At 38.0% G+C, this 13254-nt stretch overlaps 1 protein-coding gene across 2 annotated transcripts; it reads left to right on the top strand.

Annotated features, from left to right (window-relative positions):
* The first annotated feature begins 255 nt into the window (after nt 1-255).
* LOC109194200 (cationic trypsin-3) lies at nt 256-3613 on the top strand. Of its 2 annotated transcripts, none has more exons than XM_013264545.3 (5): nt 256-685; nt 2684-2760; nt 2856-2917; nt 3194-3333; nt 3430-3613. In XM_013264545.3, exons 2-5 carry the CDS (start codon nt 2720-2722, stop codon nt 3583-3585), a joined length of 399 nt encoding a protein of 132 aa, XP_013119999.1. In that variant the 5' UTR covers nt 256-685; nt 2684-2719; the 3' UTR covers nt 3586-3613. The 2 variants fall into 2 exon arrangements, with proteins under 2 accessions (XP_013119999.1, XP_025764147.1); XM_025908362.1 differs by lacking the exon at nt 256-685 and adding an exon at nt 2492-2517.
* The last annotated feature ends 9641 nt before the right edge of the window (nt 3614-13254 follow it).

Here is a 13254-nt window from a genome sequence, read left to right as displayed (position 1 = left end):
AAAGCACTATGTCCAGGTCATTCACTGTCATACAGGTTCTGGTGTGTTGATATATTTTGGGCAGCCAGATGTGCCTTCTTCTCCTCCAGAAGTGTTTTTAATTTTGAGATGTTGCTTTAATGATTAAAATTTGGAACCGAATTGGAAAAACTTTTTTCCTCAAAAGATCAAAGTTCAACCAGTAACACAGCACTGGGTGGAGGAGAAAAGACAGTCTTCTTTCCTTTAGCAGTTAATGTTGCTGTGCCCGCAGTTCGTGATAAAAGTGAAAGATTAGTAAGTACTGAAGCAGCTGCTACCCGACAGAGCTCCTTAATGCCATTTGCAAGTCAAATTGACTTTATAGGCTGGTAAGAGGACAAAGGAGCATTTTCGTCTTCAGCATGTTATATTGCTGATGTGCTCTTGGAGCCGTCAGTATCAGTTCCACAGTAAAACATTTGCTCCTGTCGTTATTTTATCAATGCAAACGTGGTCATTTGTACTCAGTGTAAACCACAGCAGTAAGACAGGAAGCAAATCAGAGACATCAATGTGTATTCATACACTTCCTCTCATAATACCCTTTGTGTGCTGTCTATTCTTTGCTCTGCTGACTATATACGATATTTTGAAACAGAAGACACATCCATGCATTTCACAATAACTACTGGAGCTACTGCAAAGTTGGAACCCAATTCCAGATGTAAGTCCAAGCTGTGATCAAGACATGATAACAGGAGAATTCATGTTAAGCATGTTTATTAATGCTGCAGAAAGAAAAAAGTGTGCACAGTATGTGTTTTAGGGGTTGAGGGTACTCACTGTTTCTGCACTTAAAGCTCACTGACTGACAAAAACAACAGTTTACAAGTAAAATTAAATTTAGTCTCTTTAAATTTTTGTGCCACTTGTATAAAAAGGTAAAACAGTGGAAAGTTTTGGGTTTTCAGGAGTTTTACTTCCAGTCTGTCTGCAGATGGTTAGCAGCTGCTTACGTTTATCTCTGTTAGTAAAATGTCTTCTCCTGCTGTTGGCTTATCAAACAGAGGCAAGCGAGCATTGTGTTAACTTATACTCCCTCAATGTGCGTTTGGTTAAATTTACATTATTATAGTATTAAACACTTTATTATAAGCTGCTCTTCTTATGATTGGAATTTTGCACACAAACACAATAATTTACTTTGACCACAAATATTTGGCTACATAATTGTATTTAACCAATTTTTTCTTTTTATATTTTTAAAATCTTGTCTCTGATGCCTGGATTGTCTTGCAAAATACTACACAAGATATTTTCCAAGTTCTTCTAATATAAACTTTCAGGATTTTATTGGTGATGACAGATTATATTGACTGATTCCTCTGGAAGGAAAGAAAAATATGATGATATTGATGATGATGCTGAGTAGAGAGGGCGGATGTGAGATGAGTCAGTAAGAATGTAGATGGATAATAAAAACTGATAATGAGATCATTAAGAATTATTAAATTTGATTAGTTTCATTATTTATATTTTAGTTTTTTGTTTTTGGTGAAGGGATAATTAAAATTACACTTTCAGCAGCGCCTAGTGAGGCGAGGAAAATGAGAAGCTGTTGTGTTTCAATGTGACCACATGGGGGCAGTGCAGCATAGTGAGCCTGCAGATCAGTTTATAACTTTCATATCATGTGTGAGTTTGTTTCTTCTGAATTTTATTTTACAGTTAGTTTCCACAGTTCATATATCATGTGTAATTTTTCATTAGTTTCAGTGTTTGTTTGTATTTTATTCTATTCATGATGGTTGTGTTGACAGATTTGTCCAAATTTAAAGCTACAGATGTGAACTTTTGGTTACTTTATTATTACCTGTATAAACACATCACATCAAAATGCATTCTTGTACTTTGTGTAAATCAATCACAAAGTAATTAATCACAGAAAATAAAACATTTAAAGAACTCAAACCAAGTGAGCTGACCTCCAGGAGGGGCTAAATAGTCCTTTATGGCCTTGTTATCTTCTTCTAACTTATTTCTTGCACTTATTTAATTTTGAACATTACTTTTTCCATGTGTGGAGCTAACCATGTGTGCTAGCAAAAAAGGGGTTGGGTGGAGACCCAAAAATGCAACCAACTCTACCCTCCACTGTTCATCACCAGATGGTGCAAAAGCGCAAGATCCAGACTTAAAGCATCAAATCCAAGTCTGTTACACAGGGTTTTTATTATTATTATTATTATTATCATTATTATTATTATTATTATTATTGTTATTATTATTATTTAACTAACTTTTTAAATGTTTCACACATTAAATATTAATGCATGAATGGATGTGTATTTTAAAATGAAATACTTACAGAAGACATTGTTAATTATTAACAGCTTAATTATTGTGTTTTGCATATGCTATATGTATATATAGTAGATGCAGTATGACAGGACACAGAGGTTTAGTGCCAGACTTCACATAAAAAGTATCAACTATGTTAGGATCCATGATCATCATGTGTGGTGTTAGTTTACATTAGTGTGTCCTCTCATGAAGGTGTGTGGATCTCTCACCTCTCTCCAAATTGTAGTTGTGTGTTTGATGCTGACACAGATGAAGACTGGTGATTGGCTGAAGTAGGGTACAATATATATTTTTGGTTTTTGGTTTGGGCAGTGCTCACCTCTACATTAAATAAACTGCTGCTCGTGTGTGTTTGTAGGTTCTCAGTCATCCAGGTCATGGTTGTCTAAGAAGCATGGAGACACTTCAACCACCTGGAAATACCCAGCCTGCAGAGTACATCATATGATTTATTGATTTATTTTGTGTTCATATCACATGGATGGATGTGTAATTAAGTTATGATTGTTTTGTTTTTTGTCTGTTTCTAGAGGAGACGTCGTTCAGGTTGTAGGACTTGGTGGTTATAGGGTAAATGCCACCAGCCACCCACGTAAGACCATATTTTGTTTGATTATTTCACAGTTAATGCTAGAATCTGATTTCGGTTTCTGTGACTGTTTTATAGTTACATTTATGTTTTTAGTTTGATACTGTATGAAAAACAAGGTTTTTTCTTTTTGTAAATTTTGGAGTAGATGTACTGTGTGCCAAGTTCCTTGTTTAAAAATCATTTGGAAACATAAAAAAAAGACAAAACATCGTTCTACTCAAAATTTTAGGTTTTGAAAGGTTATGAATAACTTTTGTTCTTTTTCTTTTTCTCTAGTCCCTGATGAACCACCTAATCTTCAGTGTGCAGACATGCGTGTTGCTGACTGTGAGCCTACCAGATACTCTCAGTGTACTGCATATGTGCCATATAACAACAGGCTATGTCTAGAAGAACATCAAGTAGATGCACGTGGGGTTAGTTGACTGCTAATATTACTGTATATCATCTGTGTTTGTTTTAGATATTTTGGAAAAAAAAATAAGCAAAACTACATTTCTCTTCTCTCTCAGGGTGATTCTGGTGGTGGAGTGATTTACAACAACATGATTTATGGTGTAATCAGTTCTGGTTTTGAACGTGTCTGTACTGGACCAGCTGTTACTGTGAATGTTTGTTCTTACATGAACTGGATAAATCAGAAAATTGCCCAAAATAATGGAAAATAACTGAATGAAAATAACATCCAGAATAAACAATCATCTCTACATGAAACTTGTGTGCTGTGTGTTATTTCTACTCTAGAACATCTTCATGTTAACTGCAAATTGTGAACCTTTTTCTTTGGTCTAAAATATTGTGTTAGATTTGCAGCTTGTGTGTGTTTGAATGTGGTGTCAGGTGTGTAGCAGCTCATCCTGTTGTTCAGAAACTCTCAGACTCACACTGTGAAGATGCAGAAAGGCTTTCTGATCAGACATGCCACCAATCAGCTGCAGGGCCTGAACATGATAAACTTTATAAATCTGACCTGATTGTTGAGGGTGGAAACGTTTACATGGAGGCTGTTGGCTCATTGGTGTCAGATGAACTTTTTTTTAAATCACTGCACTGAGGGCATTAAAATAAACACAGTAACCAACAAAATAAGTTTTGTTGATAAAATACATTTCTTGAAACCGTCCATTGTTTTGTCCGAACTCTAAACATTGAATCCAATTTTCAAACTAAAAGCAGTGCTTTCAAAAAAAAAATACCCCAAAACAAAAAACCTACAAAAACAAAAAATAAACAAAATAAAATTATAGTACACAGTGACATATGTATTTTATATCTCATAACACAGGGGTGGGCAATTCCAGGCCTCGAGGGCCGATGTCCCTGCAGGTTTTAGATCTCACCTTGGGTCAACACACCTGAATCACATGATTAGCTCGTTACCAGGCCTCTGGAGAACCTGAGGAGCTAATTTAGCCATTTAAATCAGCTGTGTTGGTTCAAGGACACATCTAAAACCTGCAGGGACACCGGCCCTCGAGGCCTGGAGTTGCCGACTCCTGTCATAACACGTCATTTCAATCTTGTCTTCAGTCCTGCATTTTTATACTTCTAAGACCAAAGTGAAAACTAAACTCTTTATATTCACAAAGCTCATAAACACTATTTGTTTCAGGATTTCATCATGATTAATTTTCCATATGAGGCAGTGCTTTCACATTCCTTTTGAAGTAGTACAGAGAAATTCCTCTTCTCCTCTTCTTTTAAATTGCATCAATATTTTCCAACTGAGCAGTAAAAGGACACCGAACTCAAACATGAAGCATCAACGTGATGTTTAGATGTTGTTTATTATTACAATAAGAGACTAAAGTAACTTGCTTTGAACACTTCAGTTTTCTCTTTTGATGCTGCTGTTTGTTTCCTCCTCCACTTGTACTTTTCTATTATTTACTTCAGTGAATGTACATAGCGCCCTCTGTTGTATGTCTGAAAGAACTGCACTGCATTGTCATCAAATGAAACTGTGCAGAGGTGGAACATGAGCAAAGGAAGCACATCAATTGAAGAAGCTTCTTGGATCAGAAGTTAAATATCATTCAGAACCTTAAGGAAGTAAAGTCGCTTTCTTTCCAGGCTCCTTAGACAACCATGACCTGGATGACTGAGAACCTACAAACACACATGAGCAGCAGTTTATTTAATGTGGACCTTAGCAGTGCCCAAACCAACAACCAAAAATTTTTATTGAACCCTACTTCAGCCAATCAGCAGTATTTATCTGTTTCAGCATCAAACACAAACCACACCTTGAATTGAAATCCACAAACACCTTCAAATATAAACACACATCACACATGATGAACATGGATCCTAACATAGTTGATACTTTTTTTTTTGTAAAGCCTGATACTAAATCTCTGTGTTTTATTTAAAAATACATTCATTCATGCATTAATGTTTCACAGCAACACTGACTAAAGGGGACTCCATTACAAAACATTAAAAAAGTTAATTATGTCATTTTTAAAAAGTCTCAAAAGAATCAGCTGTACTGCAGATTAGCTGCTGTATTTGTGTGTTGTTATGTTCCAAATTTGAGATCACAGGAAATATTTCTTAGAGCAGATTTTAAATAAATGGGGGCATAAAAGAGTTTGGCTGAAGTGAATAAATAAAGCACTTTGGAGGTCACACTCTTGATGCAGTCTGTCTTCAGTGATCGAGGCCTGTGCCTTGTTAAACCTCTGTGCACATCTGTCTGTGGAGGCGGGGTCAGGGAAAAGAAGTTGCTACATGAAACTAGAATCTTCAGCTGGACTAATGTTGAGTGTAGCTGAATGTATGAGCATCTTTTAGGACTGTACAAATACACAACTATGGATTACTTATAAACAGCTTAGTGTTTATACAGGTAATAATAAAGGAACCAAAAGTTCACATGTGTAGCTTTAAATCTGGACAAATCTGTCAACACAACCATCATGAATAGAATAAAATACAAACAAACACTGAAACTAATGAAAAATTACACATAATATATGAAATGTTGAAACTAACTGAAAAATAAAAATCAGAATAAATAAACTCACACATTATATGAAAGGTATAAACTGATTTGCATCTTATTGATTTGCAGACTCACTTTGCTCTTCTATTTGATGACTGTGTTGCAGGGGTGTGGTCTCTGACCTGCTGCAGTGGAGGCAGTGGAGTGTAGCAGAGAGGGCAGGTGTGAGTGCTCAACTTAATGATCTTCTTCTTCTCTGTGTGTATATAGTGACGGCAGAGATGGAGGAGTGTGTGTGGAATGGAGAAGCTGTCCCTGAGTGACTGGCGCCGAGAACCGTCACAACAGTTGCTAAAACAAAATGAAACTGATGTGCATGAAATCCTGTGTGTGTGTTGGGTATTTATCACAGACCGATTTCAATAACTGTCAATAAACTCTTTATTTTACACATTCTCACGTCTCTGTCTGATGTATAACAGAGCTGAGTACCTTCTTGGTAAATTTGCACTAGATATTCCCAGGGTGGCGTTGTCATGTTTTGACCACCACCACCTTAGTGTGTGTGTGTGTGTGTGTGTGTGTGTCTGTTGCCCTTGCTTTGCCACAACAACTAAAGCCAATCAATGGAAAATAAGTTTACACTCTACATATTTGAAAACACAGACTTTGACCATCTTCATCCACTGAGGAAACACAGCACTACAAACACAGAAGCAGATTTGGTGGAAATTTCAAACAGGACTGCCTCATAGTGTGTGATTGTGTTGACTATAGCTAAGGACATTAGTACTAAGTCATGATTTTCTCAGGATGTTGCTGCTCGCTGACTTCAGCTTACAGCAAATTCCACTTTTGCTGGCTTTGTATTTATTTCATGTAAAGTACATTTATGTTTTTGATCTGTATTGAATGTTTTTAATTGAATGTCCTCCTCTTCTGTACGTGTGACTGGATGTGGATCAGTGGACCACATCCACAAATGGCAAATCTGTGAGGAACAGAGGAGGTCAGCCACCAGTCAGTCAGAAGTTTTGCTTTTTGACGAAAAAGAAAATCAATCAGTTGATTTCAACATGCCATAGACACTCCATCACACTAGTGCAGGGACCCATTATGAGACATCAGTCCTCTGAGATCTGAGAGGAGACGGTTTGTATGAAGTAAACCATGAAAAACAAAGTTTATCTGGACATACTGACATACAAAAAGCTTAACAAACAACACAAACTCACAATTGACCACAGAGCATATAATTAAAGTAATTTTGTTGCTCTGTTGGGCATAGTCAATTACATCCTTTGTGATTTCATCATCCACATTTTCTTTATTTCAACGATAGTTTTAACTTCTCCCAGTTGTTCTATACCTGTCAAGTCCTTCTCAAATGTCTCCCGGAAAAAACGTCTCAATTTAAAAGGTGAGAAATGTGAATTTCATGTTGATTCAGGGTCATTCCTGGGCTTTATTGTTGAAAAAGGTCATTTAAAAGCACACTCAGTCAAAGTGGTTGAATGGCCAGTTCCCTCAAACAGGAAGCAGCTTCAACAAATGCTGTTTTGCTGACTTTTACTACCTTTTATGATTTCAGAAAAATAGCTCTATTGTTATATTCCCTCCTGTAGTGTCAGTACACTGATTAGGGCTTATACAGAGTCAGACTGATACACACGGTAGCTTGTTTACATTTCGACTGCTTCTCTTTGTTAACATAACACAGAAATTACACACACACATAACTGGGTGTGGTGCCCACTACTGGCGATAGCTTGTATAGCACATCATATATTTTGGTTTATACATAACATCTACCACTGACCAATCTCACCTGTCCTAAGGTCATTGTTCTCACTTCCTATCACTTCCTGTTCCAACACACGGTGGTGTTTTTGTGTAGCTTATCTGGATAGCCAAAATAATTAAAAACTTATAGATAACTTCTTATTTCATAGTTTAATTTTCACTTGCTTCATCCGAAGCACACTCTCTTTGTATTCATTCACTTTTTCTAGCTTAGCCTTGCTAAGCCAGATAACACACACCAGTTAGTTAAGCTACATGAATGTCTTAAAGCCACAAAGACCTGGATGACCTCTAATTTCTGCTTTGAAAACCGAGGTTATTGTCCTCATCCCTCGAAATCTTAGAAATATGGTATCTAACCAGATTCTCACTCTGGATGGCATTATCTTGGCCTCCTGTGAGGAACCTTTGAGTGATTTTTGAAAAGGATATGTCCTTCAATGCCCATATTAAACAAATATATATGACTGCTTTCTTCCATTTGTGCAGTATCTCTAATATCTATTACTTCCAGGCTGGACTACTGTAATTCATTATTATAAGGATGTCCTAAAAAGTCCCTGAAAAGCCTTCAGTTCATGCAAAATGCTGCAGCAAGAGTACTGACAGGGACTAGAACGAGAGAGCATATTTCTACTATATTGGCTTCTCTTCATTGGCTGAGAATCAAATTCAAAATCCTGCTCATCACGTACAAGGTCTTAAATAATCAGGCCCCATCTTATCTTAATGACCTTGTAGTACCATATCACCCTATTAGAGCACTTCGCTCTCACACTGCAGGCTGACTTGTTGTTCCTAAAGTATTTAAAAGTAGAACGGGAGGCAGAGCCTTAAGCTTTCAGGCCCCTCTTCTTTGGAACCAGTTTCGATTCGGGAGACACACACTATCTCTACTTTTAAGATTAGGCTTAAAACTTTCCTTAGCAATATATATATATATATATATATATATATATGTATAATAAGGGCTGGACCAGGTGACCTTGAATCCTCCCTTAGTCATGCTGCAATGGGGTGGGCTGCTGGGGGACTCCCATGATGCACTGAGTATTTCTTCTTCAGTCACATTTCTCACTCACTATGTGTTAACAGACCTCTGTGCACTGAATCATATTGTTATTAATCTCTGTCTCTCTTCCACAGCATGTCTTTATCCTGTTTTCCTTCTCTCACCCCAACCGGTCGCAGCAGATGGCCCCACCCCTCCCTGAGCCTGGTTCTGCTGGAGGTTTCTTCCAGTTAAAAGGGAGTTTTTCCTTCCCACTGTCGCCAAAGTGCTTGCTCATAGGGGCTCATATGATTGTTGGGTTTTTCTCTGTATGTATTATTGTAGGTCTACCTTATAAAGCGCCTTGAGACAACTGTTGTTGTGATTCTTTTTCTGTATGAATAAAAATTAAATTGAAATAATATAATAATATAGTAAAATAACATAATAGTCACATGGAGACACAGGGCACTGTTAATTCCTTTAGTACATTTTCATGACAATATAGTCATATTTTTAGTTTATGTGCAGAGAACAGAGACAGTTTGCTGAGGTACAGATGATGATGTTGGGCCATCACCAGAACAGCTTCAGTTCATTTGGCTTTGATTGGTCCAACTATCAGGAACTGTAATTATATGATGAAACACAAGTCTTTCATGCTGGCCTGAGATCTGATATCTGTGAAGACTATATCATATAAATAAATCCTTTTACGAGTCCACAAGAAACACCACAAATCACAGGGCAGTCTGTGATCTTTCAGGACAGAGACATCAACAACAGTGACAGGACCCTCAGCGTCTTTCTGCTGAAGCTGTCAGGCCCGGCTCAAATTTGAGCCACAAGCCTTTGGATGAAACTTAATTCAGGTCTTGACTGAAGTACATTTATGGTCAGTTCATACTGTATATCTTCTATATATATTCAGGGTAATAAATCAACGGTTTACACAATACTAAAAGTTTCATTTCTGAGCTTCATTTCCCTCCAACCACTTTATGAAAGGCAAAAGCAAAAACTGCTGATGAGTAACTTTGCACAAATGTGTGGAGTTTTGCAGCTTTTCAGATGATAAGGCTTCATAATGACACTGGTGACTATACAATGGTCACCATTCAGACAGAAAGGCAGTTGTTAGAGGGTGAATGGCAGGAACACTGTGTCTGGTGCCTCTTCTCTTGCCTCTGTGTATCAGTGAGTATTCAACATCAGTTTCTATATTTAACTGCTGGTTCTTACTGCATAATTCTGTCTGTATAATATGAAAATGATTTAATGCATGGAGTTATGCCAAACCTCTCAGAAACTGTGCACGGTGGGTATTCAGAATTGCTGTTCGGCACATATACGCAGACCACAGTCAGAGCCTTACCCTCTGCAGCTTGAAGTCGCACAGAGGTAACCCACTCGCTCTCTGTCAGCACTCAGTCGGAGTCTCATGAGTGAAGTGTTTTTTTCTTTTGTTTTGCTCTTCTACTCTTAAGAGCTCCATTAGCCACATAGAGGGCACAATATGTTCTGCATTGCGTCTCAAAGTTAGCATTGGTTAGTGATCATGGCCTGTTATAGGTTTATAAATCATTGGTTTACACCATATTCCTCTGAATTAATGTCACAAACTGACAGTGAGATACAGTGAAGCATGTAGAACATGTAATTCAAATCAGTGAGTGCACGAGCAGAATAAGAGCATGAAGCTGAGATCAAACTTCATTTGCTTCCATCTATAAGGTCACTGAGGTCTTCTGACAGAAACCTGCTGGTGGTTCCTCGTTCTAGGCTGAAAACGAAAAGAGACTAAGTGTGTCTTCAAGGTTGTGGCTCCTAATCTATGGAATGCACTAATATTACATTTGATCTCTGCGGTCTGAACATTTTAAAGAGCAGCTCTACTAATTTGTACAGGCTTGATTTTAGGTAGTGGATATTATTATAGTCTTTTAATGTTTGTATTTATTTTTTGTTGATTATTATTTTGAAGCACTTTCTCTATAGAAACATTTTACCTTCATTTCCCTTCTGTCACTTTATGAAAGCCAAAAGCAAAAAGAGACGATAAGTAACTTTGCATAAATGTGTGGAGCTTTGCATTTGCAGCTGATAAAGCTTCATAATGACACTATGTGACTATGCAGTGTCCAATATTCAAATTGAAAGGCAGTCATTAGAGAGTAAATGGCAGCAACACTATGTGTGGTGCCTCTTCTCTTTTCTCTGTGTATCAGTGAGTGTTCAGCTACAGTATCTATATTTAATGGCTCTGGTGCTTACTGCGTGGTTCTGCCTTACGTCTGAGAGCAGACATTTTACAGGTACAAAGAAAAACTGGCAGTGACCTGGTGGGGCAGGGGATTCCTCTTTCAGGTGTGACGGTGAACACAGAGGTGGCTCTGCAAAAGAGAATCATTGGAGGTGATGAATGTGAGCGACAGTATCATGTACAGCTCAGAGCAGTTTATCCACATGGACCTTCCAGCTTGTGTGGAGACTCTTTGATCAGCGACCGCTGGATTCTGACTGCAGCTCACCGTCTGAAGCCAGGAGGGTGAGGAGATCAGAGCAGCAACTAAAACTTGTGAACCCAAGGAATGTCTAGTAGTCATGTTTTTGCTATTCAGTAAAAAGTAAAATACATTCAGACAAGATGAGAAATAGAATATGGTGACCATCAGTAATCAAGTTTTATGTTTGCTGTGCACATGCAGGACCATGTTTGCAAATCTAAGTGTGCATCAAGGGGGTCCAGAGCAAGAAGTGCAGATAACAGCAGAAGCTGAGATCTATACAGACAAAGACACCAGCACAGGCAGAGTTCATGACATAATGCTGCTGCAGCTACCTAGCAGCTCTGATGTCCAACCTATAAAACTACCTGACTGTGATGAACCTCCTAAAAGGCGAGTTGTGGATGTTTCTGCTTCAGGTTCATGTGTTCTGACAGATACTGACCCGTCGTGCTAACTTCAGTTTCAGATTGAAATGATACATTTATATTCCCGCGACTCTAAGTTTCTTGCTTTGAAGTTTTTTTCTTAAAGTTTCTTCTTGACCTGAGCTCTGTGCTGTGAAGTGAGTTCAACATATGTGGAATACCTTTATCTTAACAAAACAGTGGGAATCCGGATAAGTACTCACAGGAAGCTGCTTATCAATTCAAAGCCCTGGTTATCAAGTTAACCAGGGCTTTCAATCCTAATGGATGTGGATAAACTATACTGGCAATGCAGGTTTTAAAAAGGAAGATAAAACTGTAATATTAGAAAAATATGAAGGGTTTAAATGCATAATACAGACTGAAGGTAACAGCTGCTGCAGAAAAATCAGTGTTTTGTGTGTGTGTGTGTGTGTGTGTGTGTGTGTGTGTGTCAGTGGAAAATTACTGTAGGGTAGCTTAGTAGTAAAAGCGCTATATGAATGTGCAAGAACTTCAGAACCTTTGTTCAATAAGACTGGATGAAATCTATATCAATAAAGTCTAGCCCATTTGAAGACAAGCAAGAAAGACAGCAAAAATCCTGATTGATATCACGGCCTATCATTACACAGGAGAATCTGATGGATCATTAATCAAGTATTTCATTTAATTAATGTTTGAAAGACAGTTTCAGCTTTTATTCTGTCAGCTACAAACTTTCTGCTGTTTATTAGTGTAAGAGAAAATAAAACTTAATATAACAACAGAATTTAAACATAGGCTGCAAACTGAAAAATATCTATGAAAAAATGCTATTGAAGAATTTTAGCCCCTCCCACTGTCCATGTAGTACAGTAGGAGGGTCTAAAGTTGAAAGTTTCAAGGGATCTTCCAGGAATGGTGATGCTGCTTTTCTGGACAAATGATCTCTAAGCTTGAACCTAACCAGAGGGATATAGTACAAAGAAAATTCAACAAGGTTTGGCTTACTTTGTGTTAGCTGGCTTGAGAAAACGTAAAACACCAGTAAGTGTCACGCCGCCGGGTATATCAACTTCTCTTTTAAGCTGTGCTTTCTGCTTCATGCTCCGTGCCCACGCATGTAACAAGGGCTGCTACAAGGCCCTTTAAAACAGGAAGTAGCATGTGCTGCAGTGAGCTGGAATGGTTTCCCACTGCGTTGAGCAAGCACAGTGCAAGCATGCTAGCCAGGTGTGGCGCATGATGATAAAGTGGTGACTAAAACTCTACAGGGAGTGCAGAATTATTAGGCAAATGAGTATTTTGTCCACATCATCCTCTTCATGCATGTTGTCTTACTCCAAGCTGTATAGGCTCGAAAGCCTACTACCAATTAAGCATATTAGGTGATGTGCATCTCTGTAATGAGAAGGGGTGTGGTCTAATGACATCAACACCCTATATCAGGTGTGCATAATTATTAGGCAACTTCCTTTCCTTTGGCAAAATGGGTCAAAAGAAGGACTTGACAGGCTCAGAAAAGTCAAAAATAGTGAGATATCTTGCAGAGGGATGCAGCAGTCTTAAAATTGCAAAGCTTCTGAAGCGTGATCATCGAACAATCAAGCGTTTCATTCAAAATAGTCAACAGGGTCGCAAGAAGCGTGTGGAAAAACCAAGGCGCAAAATAACTGCCCATGAACTGAGAAAAGTCAAGC

This window comes from Oreochromis niloticus, linkage group LG6 (assembly GCF_001858045.2).
Source record: "Oreochromis niloticus isolate F11D_XX linkage group LG6, O_niloticus_UMD_NMBU, whole genome shotgun sequence".
Lineage (NCBI taxonomy): Eukaryota > Metazoa > Chordata > Actinopteri > Cichliformes > Cichlidae > Oreochromis > Oreochromis niloticus.
The sequence above is the reverse complement of the archived record's forward strand: the minus strand, read 5'-3'. Positions and strand labels throughout refer to the sequence as shown.

Excerpts from the sequence above, each read along its gene's own strand:
- LOC109194200 (XM_025908362.1), top strand. Across the intron at positions 2,761-2,855 it reads GGAAATACCCAGCCTGCAGA|AGGAGACGTCGTTCAGGTTG; the intron begins GTACATCATATG and ends GTCTGTTTCTAG. Across the intron at positions 2,918-3,193 it reads AAATGCCACCAGCCACCCAC|TCCCTGATGAACCACCTAAT; the intron begins GTAAGACCATAT and ends CTTTTTCTCTAG.